The sequence below is a fragment of the Carlito syrichta genome, unplaced genomic scaffold, assembly GCF_000164805.1.
Source record: "Carlito syrichta isolate Samal-C Ts95f unplaced genomic scaffold, Tarsius_syrichta-2.0.1 Scaffold295875, whole genome shotgun sequence".
NCBI lineage: Eukaryota > Metazoa > Chordata > Mammalia > Primates > Tarsiidae > Carlito > Carlito syrichta.
In genome coordinates this window covers 40775-57583 of record NW_007239971.1, presented here as the reverse complement: position 1 = coordinate 57583, position 16809 = coordinate 40775, and the positions used below count along the sequence as shown (strand labels likewise).

Here is a 16809-nt window from a genome sequence, read left to right as displayed (position 1 = left end):
AATTGTAAACATGTTGATTTTTTAAAAATTCCCAAAGTATCCAGGCTTGGTGGCTCAGCCTGTAATCCCGCGCTTTGGGAGGCCGAGGTGAGTGGATTGCCTGAGCCCGCAGGTTCAATACCCGCCTGGGCATCTTGGCGAGACCTCATCTCTACAATAAATCAAAAAATTAGCCGGGCGTGGTAACACATGCCTATAGTTCCAGCTACTTGGAAGGCTGAGGAGGAAGGATCGCCGGAGCCCAGCAGGTCGAGGCTGTGGTGGCAAGGAGCGTGCCACTGTACTCCAGTCTGGGCAACCGAGAGAGACTCCAACTCAAAAAAAAAAAAAAAAAAAAATTCCCAAAGTTATAAAAAACACATATTATTAAAATGCAAGATGGGATTTTCATTATTGTTTATGGAATGTTTCTGCATCAGCAAATGGGTGTTTCCCATCTCCCATCATGTCTCTTGGGGAAAAGTAAATGAAACATTAAAGTCCATGTTTCCTGAATTTTTTAAGGTAAATGTTCCTATGGCAATTTTGCTCTGGCATATAGATTATTTGTGCTTTCTTCAGTAATGAATTTGCTATAAAGTCATGAAAATAAAACACACCAGATGTTCCATAAAGTCTAAATAAATAGTATGGTAGATACCTTCATATTAGTATTGTTTCTTAAACAAATGGGTCTTAGCCTGCCCTAAACTAAGAAGCATTTCAGCTTATAACATCACAAGATATTTTATTTTATTTTTTTAACTTTTAATTTTTTATTTTAAAGATGTGGGGTACAATTCAGGGTTAGGTATACAAATATTCATCATGTAGGTACCCAAGATATTTCTTAAAGTGTTAAATATAAATATGCAAACACAACAATTTTATCATAGTATTTTAAATTAATAATATCTAAAAATAAACATGCTGGTTACTCTTTCCAATAAAATAATTATCTATAGATAATAAAATTAAGATATGCTGGTCTTATCTATGAAAAATAACATTAAGATATGCTTAAATTATCTATGACCCTCTCTATGAATAATAAAATTAAGACATGCTGTCTGTTTAACCATCTGCCTATCCATTTACAGAATAGCACATTTTAAGCACAAATCTACAGGAATCTATGAATTCATGAAAGATTGGAAACTACTTAAGTTATAAAATTCTAAATGCTATATCCTGGTTGATAATTACTTTTCAGCACCAAAGATAAATCTTAAATTAGAATGTAGAATAAAAATAATTTAAAATATAGACTGATTTTAGCAAACTGATAAATTACAAGTTTAGATTCTCTCTAAGGTTTTTTAAATTTTTTTTTTTTTTGAGGTAAGTTTTCTCTCTGTCTCCCATAGTAGAGGGCATTGGCACAATCATGGCTCATTGCAGCCTTGACCTCCTGGATTCAGGCAATCCTTCCGCCTCAAACTCCCAAGTAACTGGGACTACATGTGTGTGCCACCTCACCTGGTTTCGTTTTTTAGTTTTTTGTAGAAATGAGATCTCACTCTTTTCCAGGCTGTTCTCAAACTCCTGAACTCAATTAATCCTCCCACTTCACCCTCCCAGAGTGCTTGTAATTACAGGCATGTACCACCGCACCTGGCCTTAAGGGTTTTTTTTTTGTTTTTGTTTTGTATTTGACAAGCTACGCCCACTAAACTTCATATTTATTGGTCATATTTCTAGTAGATGGATTACACATATATGTATATGCTTTACTATACATTCATGAATTCACTTATTGGTACATGAATACATGCACACACCCATTCAACAAATATTTACAGAGACTCTAGTTGGTATAACCATCATACTAGACATTGGAAACACATTGTACTAAGCATTATCTTGAAAAATAAACAAACATGTTCTCTGCTATATACTTTAGTGTATTTTGTAGAGTTTGTTTTAAGTGCACTGCATGGAATGATTATATCAGTAGTCAGCCATCATCATAATTCAAAATATACATGAACAATAAGAATGCAGGAAATATTTCATTTTTATTTTTAAATTTTTTTTTTTTTTTTTTTTTTTTTTTTGAGTTGGAGTCTCACTCTGTCGCCCAGACTGGAGTGCAGTGGCCGCACCCAGCCACCAAAGCCTCGACCTGCTGGGCTCTGGCGATCCTTCCGCCTCAGCCTTCCAAGTAGCCGGAATTACAGACGCGTGCTACCACGCCCAGCTGATTTTTTTTTTGATTTATTGTAGAGATGAGGTCTCGCTGCCCAGGCGGGTCTCGAACCCGCAGGCTCAGGCAATCCACTCACCTCAGCCTCCCAAAGGCGCGGGATTACAGGCTGAGCCACCAAGCCCGGCTTAAATATTTTTAATCTTAATACTTTTTCAAGAGATTGATTCATCAATGAAATGATTTTCATCTACTTGAAGTCAAATTCGAGTTTTTTCTGTTGATAAATCACCTATTGTATTTTTAAAGAAAATCACCTAGACTGCAGTGAGAAAAACCTAAGTTTGCTTAACTGTTTATGCTTAAATTATGCATTGCTACAGTTTTCTCTGTCACTATAATTTCATGGGCAAACATTTCCTTTCCTCCTGTGCTTGACTTTTCACACTAAATATTATTGGGAAAAATATTAAAGTTGCAATGTAATGAAAAAAAACTAGAATTGCATTTCTCTTTATGTAGTCTAGCAACTAACTGTAATTGTTAAACAACATAAATAAATATTTTAAATAACTTATTTTCATTTAACCTTCTCCTAAATTATTTTACTTTTATATTTATTTATTTGTAAAATTCAACTTTTGGTAAAGGGAAAAAAACATCAAAATTGATAACAAATCAAAATTGAATGACTACATGTTTCACTACCTCATCCATCATTGTCTTTTCTATATGACATCAAATTTCCTGATAGTTACATTATTAACATTTCAATCTTGGAGACATTTATGGGGTTAAAATGGAGAGTGAAATAAATGGAAAGCTGAAATGTGATGCCTTCTGTTTCTGCTATATTGGAAGAGAATCAAATGCTAAATAAGGTCTTTAGCAACATGATATTTCTGGCCAAATGATGGATATCATGACTTTTTTGTTGTTACAAAAGGAAGCAATTTATTTAAGTTCTTTCTTTCCTCCCATTCTTTCTGGTTTATTAGCCTCATTTCATTTCCATAAATTATTCCACTAAAAGAGGAAATGATTAATTGAAGATTGCTTCCTTAAAAACATTATTTCTTGTCATTAACAGCTGCAACATATTGAAACATTGTGCTATCCAAACACTCTGTGGTGCTCTTAAAATAATTTAAATGTTTTGTTTCTCTGAATTATTTTGTTCTAACCATTCAGATTGTTGAACCCGCAAGAATTTGTTAAGCCAATTTAACAAGATACACTTATTGATTATCGGTAATTTTCATAACAAAAGCTTATTTTCAAAACAGTTGCTTTCTTAGTGTGAAATGTATTTAAAATCATTTAAAGTAAGATTGCTTGCTTTCTGGAAATCTACAAAATTACTTATGACTTGGACATCCTTTATTGGTACAGGTCTTGTTAAAGGTGTGAGAATATATATTTAGATGATTTCCTGATCCTCTTTCTCTTCTTATTCCATATTTGGAATTTTTGATTTTTGAATATATTTAATTAGTCATCTTCTGCTCCCACCCAATCTCAAATTAACTTTTATAACATTATGAAACTTACTAAATTAAAAACTTTGAAATGCTTATATCTACCAGCAGCTCAATAAAATACTGAACTTTAAGGTTATACATCCTATGCCATTTTTGATTGATTAAACTTTTAATTATTTCTTTTACGTAAGTGTGATGACTGTATGTCTTGAGAACATCAAAGTTACATGAGGTTTCAGCTTTTAAATTCAGCATAATTTCCTGAATTTGCTGTTCAGTAAATATCAGCCAAAGGTTTATGATTACTGTTCTCCCAGGATTAAAGAACACACAATATGGAAGGAGATAACCAGATTAACAATAATTATAACAAATAAGACTACATGTGCTCTAAGGAAAAGAGTAAAAAGATTTTTTTAGTAAGTATAGAAGAAGAAATATCTTCTTTGATGGCAGTAGGAGAGAAGGATTAATGCTAAGAAGCATTTTATAATTTGTCTTACTATGACTTCCCAAAAAATTATTTTAAGTTTTTTTGTTTGTTTGTTTGTTTTTGAGTTGGAGTCTCACTCTGTTGCCCATACTGGAGTGCAGTGGCCGCTCCCGGCCACCGCAGCCTCGACCTGCTGGGCTCTGGTGATCCTTCTGCCTCAGCCTTCCAAGTAGCTGGAACTACAGGCACGCACTACCACACCTGGCTAATTTTTTGATTTATTGTAGAGATGAGGTCTCACCAAGCTGCCCAGGCAGGTCTCGAACCCACGGGCTCAGGCAATTCACTCACCTCAGCCTCCCAAGGCACGGAATTACAGGCTGAGCCACCGAGGTCGGCTATTTTAAGTTTTTAATTAATAGTTGAAACAATCACAACAACAATAACAATAATATTACCTCTCATGTTTATGACTATTTCTGTGGCCTGCCATTGTACTAATATTTTATATAGTGATATTTTTTCCTCTTTTCCTTTTTTTTATTTTAAAGATGTGAGGCACAATTCAGGGTTAAGTATACACATTTGTATACAGTTATATTTTAAGAACAAATAATATATTTTACAGGATTATGCAATTTTTCATTGTTTTATAATTGCAAAATGACACATTACTTAAGATATTTAAGACAATTTCCAGTTGATTAATAAAGATGACATAAAGAAAACAACAATGCCACACAGACCAACCAATTATACTGACAGAACAAAACCAGGCATGTGGCAAGAAAAAAAATTACCAAGAAATTATAAGGATAAAACATAAATTTGTCTAATGGCTTTTTGTCAGTCAATATAGAGAGGAAATATGTTTACAAAGTTAAATAAAAATTTTTAAAAATAATCAATTGTTCAGGCACTCAATACTTCCTGGAAACTAAAACCAGCAAGAAAAATTTCCCAAAGGTGAACATACAGAGAATACTGCAATGCAGTGAAACCATAATCAACAATACTGTGACATAAATACAGTAACAGTACAGAGTAATGCTAAAGGAGTTACCCAGCAGGTCAGGGAAACCCCACCAAACACAATTTAATAAAATCAATTATCTGATGCAATTAACATGATGTGTTCCTTGTAAACTGCTCACAGATCACTGGTTTAATCCAGAGGGAGATTTTAGATTACTCTTACCCTGAACCTTTTATATCCTTCAGGACTCAAATCCTTCAGGAAATCTATAATCAACATTTCCTTAGTTGATTTTTTGTTTATACTGGATAACTGTGAGTTCAATATTATATTCTTTAAAAAAGAACTGGAATATTATGCTCTTTTAAAAATAAGGTTATACTATGCTGCCATTTATATGTAAAACTGTTTGCTTTAATAAACTGATAGCAGACAGAAGGATAATTACAGCAAATAACAATATAGTAGATATTTCAAAATACCTAGAAGAGACAATTTTGAAAATTGTTGCCACAATGAAATGATAAGTGTTTAAAGTGATGGATATTTTTATAATTACTCTGATTTGATCATTATATAACATAACACGTGTATGGAAACATCACACGGCACCCCATACATATGTGCAATTACTATATGTATACTATAAATTTTATTTTATTTTATTTATTTATTTTTTTTTGAGTTGGAGTCTCACTGCCGCCCAGACTGGAGTGCAGTGGCCGCTCCCGGCCACCGCAGCCTCAACCTGCTGGGCCCCGGCGATCCTTCCACCTCAGCCTTCCAAGTAGCTGGAACTACAGGCGCGCACTACCACGCCTGGCTCATTTTTTGATTTATTGTAGAGATGAGGTCTCACCAAGTTGCCCAGGCAGGTCTCGAACCCGCGGGCTCAGGCAATCCAGTCACCTCAGCCTCCCAAAGGCGCGGGATTACAGGCTTGAGCCACAGAGCCCGCCTACTATAAATTTTAAACATAATTTTTTAAATGGATAGTATGTTTGGCATCCCAATAAAAAGTGAATAATCTGATAAGGTTAGAAGATAAGAATCAAAATATTGTTCCTGCTTGTAAATTTTTCTGGCATCGAGGAAGGAGAAGGGAGATAGAAGCATGTTGCTACTGGATTTCTAATTTTCCTATCTTATACAAAATTATGCAAGTGGACGTGGTAGTACAGGCCTATGGTCCCAGCTACTCAGGAGGCTAAGGCAGGAGGATTGAGCCTGGGAGTTCAAGGTTGTAGTGAGCTAAGATCTTGCCACTGCACTCCAGCTTGGAGTGTAAGCCAGAATTTTTTTCTCAAAAGAAAAAAAATTGTATTAGGTATCTGTTTATAAAGTTTTAGTTGAGAAGTTAACAGAGAATTGTTTACAGGTTAGTACATCTGAATACCCAAATATGTGGGTGCTTGACTGAGGCTACTTTAAATAAAAGTTCTGGTCCTAAATTAAAAGAGGCTTATAGTAGAAGCATTCTGTGGCAGAGGAATTGGTGGAAAAAAATATATTCAATAAAAACTTTACTTTTTGTAATTAGTGCTGATGGCAGCATAACCTAAAAAAACACAAAATAGTAGAATCTTAAACCAAAGAAATACAACAGTATACTGATTACGTATACTCTGTATACTGATTATGTTTCTGCATACTGATTATGATTTATAGTTAATGACATGACTTTTAGCTTCACTGGTTTCTAGCTAGAAGATGTTTCTCTTTCTTCTTGTTGGATAAAAGAGAGATGGAAAGGGTCAATTTAAGGGAGAATGAGAACTTACAGTATCAGTAAGATTAGTTATCAAAGCAAACTAACTAAAAGCACCAAGCCAATGAACCAAATTCACTAGTTGTGGTTCATACCTTAACCAGGTGAGAAAGTATTCAAATGTCATGATGCTTCCTGAAAAAGACCTTGAAAGATTGCAATAGTAAACTAAAAACAATGTTGTAAAAATTATTTATTAAATCAAATACTGTCTTATAGTAGCTTCTATACAGAGAAGTAACAGATAAAATAACATTTTTTAAAATATACAAAAATATTTACTGTTCAAAGGGTTATTTTTATTTTTTTCTGGGAAATTTGTAAAAGTTTGCCATTACTGAGATATCTTGAAGAGAAAATAAGAACTGAGAAGGTTATCTAGGACTATAAGAAAGATTACCAGAACACTCTTGGACCAACTAGAATAGAATTCCATCACATTAATTGGAAAGAAGACAACTTAGTGATTTTTGTACAAGTACCCATTGATGGTACATTTGTATCAAAACATTTTTCTGCCCTATTATACAAGTTATACAACTCTTTTTAGCTGTGTCAACTAATGTCTCAAAAGATTGAAATGGAATTTCAGGTTTGAGAACAATAGCTTACTTATACCTTGGAGGCAAGTCAATTATCATCCTATGATTCTACAAGAGAAAAGTGGGCTGAGGAGACATGACTGTTGAGACAGGAGACACTGGCAGATCACCATATTATCTGTTTTTAAATTCAGTGGATTTTTCCATGTTATGCTGTTATAGATATTGTTATTCATTCAGATAGAGAAATTAAATGAAAAATCTCTTCCTAAATGTAAAAGATGTCTTGATCAAAACAGTTTGAACGCCGGGGTCAGTGGCTCAGCCTGCAATCCCGCGCCTTTGGGAGGCTGAGGTGAGTGGATTGCCTGAGCCCGCGGCTCATCTGGGCAGGCGAGACCTCATCTCTACAATAAAATCAAAAAATTAGCCGGCGAGACCTCATCTCTACAATAAAATCAAAAAATTAGCTGGGCGTGGTAGTGTGCGCCTGTAATTCCAGCTACTCGGAAGACTGAGGCGGAAGGATCGCAGGAGTCCAGCAGGTGGAGGCTGCGGTGGCCGGGAGCGGCCACTGCACTCCAGTCTGGGCGACAGAGTGAGACGCCAACTCAAAAAAAAACAAAAACAAAAACAAAAACAAAAACAAAACCAGTTTGAACCACTGAACAAATAACAGAAAATATGTATTTAATGTAAATAGTATTAACTTTTGTGACAAAGCATTCTAATTTTTCATGGTAGCTCCTGAATCATGAACGATTTTCCAGCTTCTGTTGGCCATAGCACTTCAATTCACCTCTATCCCAGGAAGCAGATAATCTTGCAAACTAGCACAGCAACATGTTCCATATTTATTCAATTCAAGATGCACTAATTTCAGAGAAAAGCAAACTACTTTATTCAATGCAGATATTGACATATGAAAAAATACATGTCCAATATTAAAACAATGTGACTGGGGATCAGTTAAATAGTGTTATTTCTTTACATTTCAGTTATTTCTTATCTTTTCCTATTTCCAGGGATTGATCTTTTTAATAAGAAGGTACATAATTCCCAATATTAGAGGAGTTTTGGTTCACACCTAAGGCAACGGAGAAGCAGGCACTGAGGCTGACACCAAGGAGATAGCCACTGGAGGTAGAAGGTTGACTGAAGTGAAGTGGGAGAGGGAGATGATGACCATGGGCTTTGCCTAGGGATTGTGTGGAGGCAGGGTTTCAGAAAGCTGTAAACCTAGGGAGAGCAAATCATTGGCTATGACAGACAAAACTATTCAGTTGATGATGACAAGAATAAAACTGTCAAAGCGATGACAAAACAGAGGGAAACATTTTTTAAATTAAAACTCTAGCTGAGTTTAAAGTAGAGAGCAAAAAATTTTCATCTGTCTACACTGTCAGCTTTCTATGCATGTGAAAATATATTTATTATTTTCTAAATTAATTTAATGAGTCCCAGATTGTACAGGATGTCATAATGGAAACAGGATTATACAAGATAATAAGGAGTTTTGTTCTCTAAATGAGTTTTACCTAGACTCCCTGTGTTGTACTTTTGATCTGAACTGTGTTTCATTTACCACATTGAAGGAGGTTACATGAAGGGTAAAATAATAGAAACTTAATCAGGAAACAAGTTTTCCTATGACTGCATTTTATTATATACTCTTGCCATATTTCATAGCCTAATTCTTGAAAATAATAAAAGATGTGTCATTTTAAAATAAGAACAATTGAAACCACATTGCATTATAATTGTACATCTTTTTTCTGTGCCATCCCAAACATTTCACACCAAAAGATGTTCAGAACAAACTTGTGGATTATTTAGGAGTATAAACATCCTGAACTCTACCTTCGGTAAAATGCTAGATAAATATTATTGGTTGGTGAATTTAATTTTTCATATAAAGAACAAACACAAAACGGTAAAATAATTTCTCAGAAATAGATCCTTGCTTCCAAAAACCCAGTCTTATAACTTGTGTTCAAGAATATTACAATACAATCTGGCCCCATTAGTCAGAGCACAGGGTTTAGTAGTGAAAATAATTTATTGTAGAGGACTGTCATGAACTAGAAAGATGTATAGCGATACTGCACACATGACTGATTTTGCTAATGTAATGCCATTTTCTGGTAGACAAATCTGTGTATATGTTTTATATAACCCATACCAAAATGATTAGTCTATTCAGGTAGGTGTTTGAGTTCTAAAATCATGCATCCTTGACTTTCTGCCATCCTCAGTCAATTTGAAAACAACTTCCAACCTGGCAAGCATTTATCTCTTGAGTTTCCAAATAAATACTTTGGAAAGTTGAGGTTTCTCTCTAACATTTTTCTCATTTCATTTCCTCATCACTGGCCAGATAATCACCATGGCCACAGCCTTGAGGAGAGAATCATCTATGGAGTAGAAAATAGTAGCACGTTTTTGGAATGCAGTCCGAAATCACAGAGAGCACTGGTCTATTGGCAATTCCAGAGGCGAAATGAAGAGCGGAAAGAAGAGGTACAGGAATGAAATTGACTGTATTATTTCTATCTAACATGTCCCACTAAGTGACCCCAAAATTTTAGACTTGAGGAAAGAGAAAGTACTCAGGACCATTATCTTCTTCCAAACCACTCAACAGTTGATTCATTAAACAAATATTCACTGCAGGCTGATTATGTAACAGACTTTGCTTTAGGAGTTAGAGAAACAGATGACCTTGTGAAAATTTCAATTCCAGAAGCTGTTTGGATATATATTTTAAAGTCTCCTTACGTCTTACTGTGGTTCTCTACAAAGCAATTATTTAATCTATATTGATGCACAATAAAATCAAATCCTTTTACTAATTATAAACTTTGCTCAATTGATTCTGCTAATACACGCCTGCTTTTCTTTCTCCATTATTTTCCTCCTCAAATGGGAAGGAGGATGTTGGGAGTAGCAGATTTAGGATGCGGGATCTGGGGACACGGTATCAACTCTGTTATAAAGAATAAAAGCCGGGCTCGGTGGCTCAGCTTGTAATCCTGCGCCTTTGGGAGGCTGAGGTGAGTGGATTGCCTGAGCCCGCGGGTTCGAGACCTGCCTGGGGAGCGAGAACTCATCTCTACAATAAATCAAAAAATCAGCCAGGCGTGGTAGCGCATGCCTGTAATTCTGGCTACTCGGAAGGCTGAGGCGGAAGAATCGCCGGAGCCCAGCAGGTCGAGGCTGCGGTGGCCGGGAGCGGCCACTGCACTCCAGTCTGGGTGACAGAGTGAGACTCCAACTCAAAAAAAAAAGAATAAAGTAGTATCAGACAGATCTCCTCCTCAAAGGATCCACTTATTCCTCTGTAAAGAATTATATACAGAAAATTTTAGTGAGTAATCTGAGCCTCTAAAGCTTCTTAAGTGCATAAATACAACTAATACGACTATTGATTAGTAAAATATATTATGTTCACTTTTACAAACATGAGTATAAGGAAAAATAATAGGAATATAAACAAATGAAAGATTATTCTATTATCTTTTTTTGACATTTTAAGCAGCCTTTAAGCTATATAATTGCCAGGCTCGGTGGTCAGCCTGTAATCCTGCTCCTTTGGGAGGCTGAGGAGAGTGGATTGCCTGAACCTACGAGTGGATTGCCTGAGTCCGCGGGTTCAAGACCTGCCTGGGCAAGTTACCGAGACCTCATCTCTACAATAAATCAAAAATTAGCCAGATGTGGTAGCACACACCTGTAGTTCTAGCTACTTGGAAGGCTGAGGCGGAAGGATTGCCGGAGCCCAGCAGGTCGGGGCTGCAGTGGCCAGGAGCGGCCACTGCACTCCAGTCTGGGTGACAGAGTGAGACTCCAACTCAAAAATAAATAAAAATAAACTATATAATTACATCATACAAACACCAGGATTGATTTTATACACTACCAGGTCAAGCTTTTTGAGATATCTATTACAAACTATACTAAAAATAAAATAAAAATGATGCTAGAAATATTCAAGAGCATGTATCCTTTCTATGTCCCATCCAAGATCCAGTACACTGAACATATCATTATTAAGCATGAAATCTCCATTTCCTTCTGCTTGTTCAACTGTTTTTGGTTTTTTTTTCATTTTGTGAAATCTTGTAAGTTAATTCTAATGCCCCAGTGATTTCTAGTCTCATGGTTCTGTAGTTCCAGTTTCAATATTGAACATTAAATTCTCACCCATATTTATATTCCTACTATTACATTTTTAAACTTCATTTTTGCCTTTAGTCCAGTGATCTTGAATGTTTTAAATTATTAGAATAAAACTGTTATTAAAATGGTAGCACAACCAATATTTTCCAATACGTCTTCAAAATAATTGACATGTTGTATTAAAACTCTTTTTTGTCTGATAGGAAAATGTTATCCTTTCTCTTAAATTAAAAATGTTATTAACTGGTAAGATGTGCCTCAACACATAATCTAAATTTTACTGGCACAGAGCATCAGGTCTTATATTTCTTTCAAACATGTATGTTTTATACAGACTTTTTTTTTCCTGCTAGATAAGAGTAGATGATCATATCATCAGGACAGAACAAGGACTTCTGCTTCGTAGTCTACAAAGGAAGGATTCAGGCAATTACCTCTGTCATGCCGTGGAACACGGGTTCATGCAAACTCTTCTTAAAGTGACCCTGGAAGTCATTGACACAGAGCATCTGGAAGAACTTCTTCATAAAGACGATGATGGGGATGGCTCTAAGACCAAAGAAATGTCCAACAGCATGACACCTAGCCAGAAGGTTTGGTACAGAGACTTCATGCAGCTCATCAACCACCCCAACCTGAACACAATGGATGAGTTCTGTGAACAAGTGTGGAAAAGGGACCGAAAACAACGTCGGCAAAGGCCAGGACATACCCAAGGGAACAGTAACAAATGGAAGCACTTACAGGAAAATAAGAAAGGTAGAAACAGGAGGACCCACGAATTTGAGAGGGCACCCAGGAGTGTCTGATCTGCATTACCTCTAGAAACCTCAAACAAGTAGAAACTTGCCTAGACAATAACTGGAAAAAAATGCAATATACATTAACTTTTTTCATGGCATTATGTGGATGTTTACAATGGTGGAAAATTCAACTGAGTTCCACCAATTATAAATTAAATCCATGAGTAACTTTCTTAACAGGCTTTCTTCCTAATACCAACGCCTAACAGATCACAGATGAATGCAGATGTTCCTTTAGCAGACTTAATGTTTCTTATGAGATTTCATTGTATAGGTCTCACTTTCTTCTTTGCCTGAGAAATAAAAATGTCATTTGCCATATTGCCATCTAAAGGAGAAAAACTGCATCAGCAAAGCCATTTTATTGAACTAAAAGTTTAAAATAAACTGCATGGATTTACTGAGCTGATGAATATTCCAAAACGTGGTTGGGTTCAAGGATATTTTTTGTCTACCAGCCCTTGTGTTTTTATGTACTGGAGGAGTAAAATGATACCGAACGAAATGGTCTGTGGAAATATCAAAAACATAAAGCCATCCATCATCCAGAAGAAAATTGGAATACACTGATCTACTACTGATGTCTTCTTTCAGCTTTGATCTAAAGATGTATTTTATTAAAACTATAATTTAAATGTACCATGACAAATATGCAGAAAAATTAGTTGTTTTCTAAGCTAGAGTAGGTTTTTGTCTTACAATTCTTGTGCTATGTAGTTTTTGTTTTACAAATTCCAATCGTGAGCTGCTCTTTTTTTTTTTGACATTTTGTTTTCAGTTCTGTAAGAGAGATAGCTGATATTGCTCTAGAAACATGTATACATCATTACTAGTCAATTTCTAAAACCAGAATATAAATTATGCTTTATATCTCTGAAGAAATCACACAAATGGAAACTGTTCACACCTCCCCTTCTTTAAGTATTATCTAAATTAATTTTAACCTGCATAATATTCTTAGAAAAAACAGAGCATTTAACCAGCAAAAAAGGAAGAAACAAATTGATTTGTTAAATGTGTTTTATTGTATCTAATGGATCAATGAAAAGAAAAGGAACTGTATATCTCATGAGAATAATGAGCATTGTCTTAATATAGTGTTACCAGAAACTTTTAATTCTGTGCTTGAATCCCTGCATGATATTTGAAACAAACAAACAAAATCTCTCTCATAATTACACTAAGAATTATATCTGTGGGTCATTTAATTTTTTTGAAAAGAGAGAGATCAATAATATTTGGAACAACATCTTAAAGGCAAAATTTCCAACTGTTTACATCTGTATTAGCTGCCTCTTAATTTACCTTGTTTAGGACAATTATCTGTACAAGGAACACATGTCTCTTTTAGTGTCAATGGGAAGGACTTTTATACAAACATTTTTTCCAAGATGCAACCCAGACCTAAAAGATGTAAAACTCATCCTTTCCTGCAACAACTTACAAAATAAGGTAAAAGATTTCTAATTAAAGGTTTGTCTCCTTCACTGTCCTAAGATGATTAATTGAGAATCACTGACTTCAAGATATTTAAGACTTTCAGCATTACATTAGGGTTTTTTGTGCACTGCTCTTGCCTTTTCAGAAATCTTTCCCTAAGTTTTTCATCATGTACAAAAATGCAAAGAAAACAACTTATTACTAATTAATGAATCAAAATTGAAATTCTGACTCTAGCTGTCTTGGGATTCTAATTAACTCAGCATCAGTTTCTCACCTCACACTACAGTGAATTTTTATTTCCTATCAGCTGAAATATTTCACAGATGGAAGCTCATGTTTCACTTTTAATGATTGCTTTGAATAAACAATTTGTTGCCATTTGTTTCAAATAAAAGCCTAAAAATAATCTATATTCAATTTTAGGCTCCATTGACTAATATGGTGTTGCTTTTGGAAGTACTGTACATCCTCAAGTGGAAGCTGAAATGTTGAATTATTTGAAGGACACACTCTTATACAGAAAATAGTGTTTGATATATAAATTCAAGAACAAAGAGTGCTCCAAAAATAGATCATTCAGTTATTTTCATAGAGAGTCTTAACTGTACTAAAATTCAGTGTTGCTTTTCATTCTAAATTTGCAGCTGAAACAAATTTGCAATAGCAGAAGTATCTTATTTCTCATTAGTCCTAAAATAAAGGATTTGAAGGGATAGAGATTATATGATAACTTCATGGATGTCTTCCAAAATTGGAATGCATTTTGTTTAGCATTATGAAATGCCAATCGAAAAAAGTCTAGACCTCAATTAAAGGTTACACAAAAACAAATCTACTGGCATGTCTTTATATACCATCAGGTCTAAGTTTTCAAAGAAAATTATAACTATAACTTGCAGATAAATAACTTATACAGTCATAATCTTCTGCCAATGTGTATTGAAAGGGGGCAGTTTGCACGAAAAAGAATTAATGTCCCATTTAATAATTCAGTTTTAATAGACTGGCATATGCATGCATCATCAGAAATGAAACTTGTTTAAGAGACTCATGTAACCTTAAGAAAAGTAAAACAGTAGTCTCAAGGTATGAAAAAGATGCATCACAGCAAATAAATTAGCCCAGTTGAAATCAAATGTAAAATGTAAACGCATGTGTATGCACACTTAATGCTTCTTTTTAATGTATTATTTAGTGATTTTCAATGGTATGTGTTTAATATTTTTGCTACCTACACATTAGGCAAAAGAGATGTAAATAATTTTGGGAAAAAAAGAGGAAGAACAGTGTAAAATAAAATTTTCTATAGGTACTCCATTTAAATGTGTTCAACATCACCCTAAAATGCAAGATTTTCCCACACAGGTGACAAGGTGGTTTATGTACTATTTAAGGGCAAAAATGTGTGTGCCCATTCAATAAGCATGTTTTTGCCAGGTAGGAAATATGTTCCATATCTGTATTTATCATTGCATTTCAGATGGGAACTAGAAAACTGAAAAGAAAAATGTAATGAAAACTGCTGCTGTAAATTATTCCTTTTAGCATGTATTCAGTTGCTAAATACACGTTTCTTCAAAATATTTGAATTCAGATGTCGTTACTGTTCCCTACAACATATGGTGTTAAGGAACATAGCTTGGAAAATTTTGAGAACCAGTCAAGTTGCTACATAATTAGCCCACAGATTTCTTCATTGTAGTCATCTGTAAACTGGATTCTCTATTTATGGTGATGTGAATTGTATGCCCTTTAAATTAAATGCTGTTCTTTTTTTGTGTCATCCCTAGAAAGGAAATGTGGGGATAAATTTTTATAATGTGTCATTATCATAGCTAGGTTGGTTTTATTCAGAATCTACAAAGATGCCAGATGATTGTTATTGAAATTGTCTATCCTGAAGGTGAATGGCAAGCATTTTATAATTATGGAACTACTAGTAGGACATTTTAAAATTGTTGTTTATGAATTCATTTTTAAACACAATTTGCATTCAATTTAATGAAACTCTATTGGGTTTCATGATCTCAAAGACACACTTAATAAATAGGATTCAATGTCACCTTATTATGTAATATTGTGTTAGATTTTAACTTACCTAACACCAAAGACATCTATGCTTTTTATTTTAATTCTGTCTGTAATAATTATTTAAAGTTGATGTTAATGTTTGCAAAATACATGATCCATAAAAACAAAAACATTATTTTTTTAAAAGTCTGCAAAAACCTATTAGTTTGTTTCATTTCTAACAGCTTTCTTATACTAGTTAATTAAAGGTACATAATTTTTCAAGTTAATAAGAGGAAATCTAAATGAAACAATAAAAGCAGCAGAAATGACACCTCATACCATAAGACCATTTTAACAATCAATCCAACAAAAGAAAACAGCTTGGTTATTTATTTCAAACATGCTGGCACACATAGACGGAAGCAAAAGTTGAACCAAACTAAACAAAAAGATGATTTTGAATATAAAGAAATGGCTTTCTATACACTTTGCCCTTTAAAGCCAGGTTTCTACCTATTCAAATAATTTCCACCGGTAAATCCTGACTATCTATTATGTGCCAAGCATTAGCTTAGGTGATGAAGATACTAAGGTGAGACATATTGTCTGTCCTCAAGAGCTCACAATGAAATGAAACAGCAACACGGCCTATCATCATCTTATCCAATACACCTTCCCTGATTCCCGTATCCCTAGATCAAGCTAACCATCCTTTATGTGCTAAATCTGTGCCTTCTATATACTTTTTATGTCACACGCATCACATTGGTATGATGTATTTGTTTGCATCCTGTCTTCATTTCTAGACTGTGAGCTACCTGAGGGCAGGGTTTGTATCTAATCCATGCCCATTCCCAGTGCCTAGCATGATGCCTGGCACAAAGTAGGAGCTCAATAAGTCATTGTTGAAAAGAACCAGGTTACAATGTGATAAGTGCCAAGTGTGAGCTCACAATAGAAAGTGTTATGTGATCAAAGAGAAAGGAGGAGCTAACTGGTGGAGAGAGATCCTGAGTGCTTCAGAGAAGTGATCTTCCTCCTGTGAA

General features: G+C 34.7%; 1 protein-coding gene across 1 annotated transcript in view; it reads left to right on the top strand.

The window, feature by feature from the left end:
- SEMA3A (semaphorin 3A) overlaps positions 1-15333 on the top strand; it is a 525999-nt gene extending 510666 nt beyond the window's left edge. The window contains exons 19-20 of the mRNA XM_008054520.2: positions 9703-9845; positions 11858-15333. Coding sequence (XP_008052711.1) covers positions 9703-9845; positions 11858-12313 — 599 coding nt within the window. The 3' untranslated portion in view covers positions 12314-15333. The remainder of the gene's footprint in view (positions 1-9702; positions 9846-11857) is intronic.
- The last annotated feature ends 1476 nt before the right edge of the window (positions 15334-16809 follow it).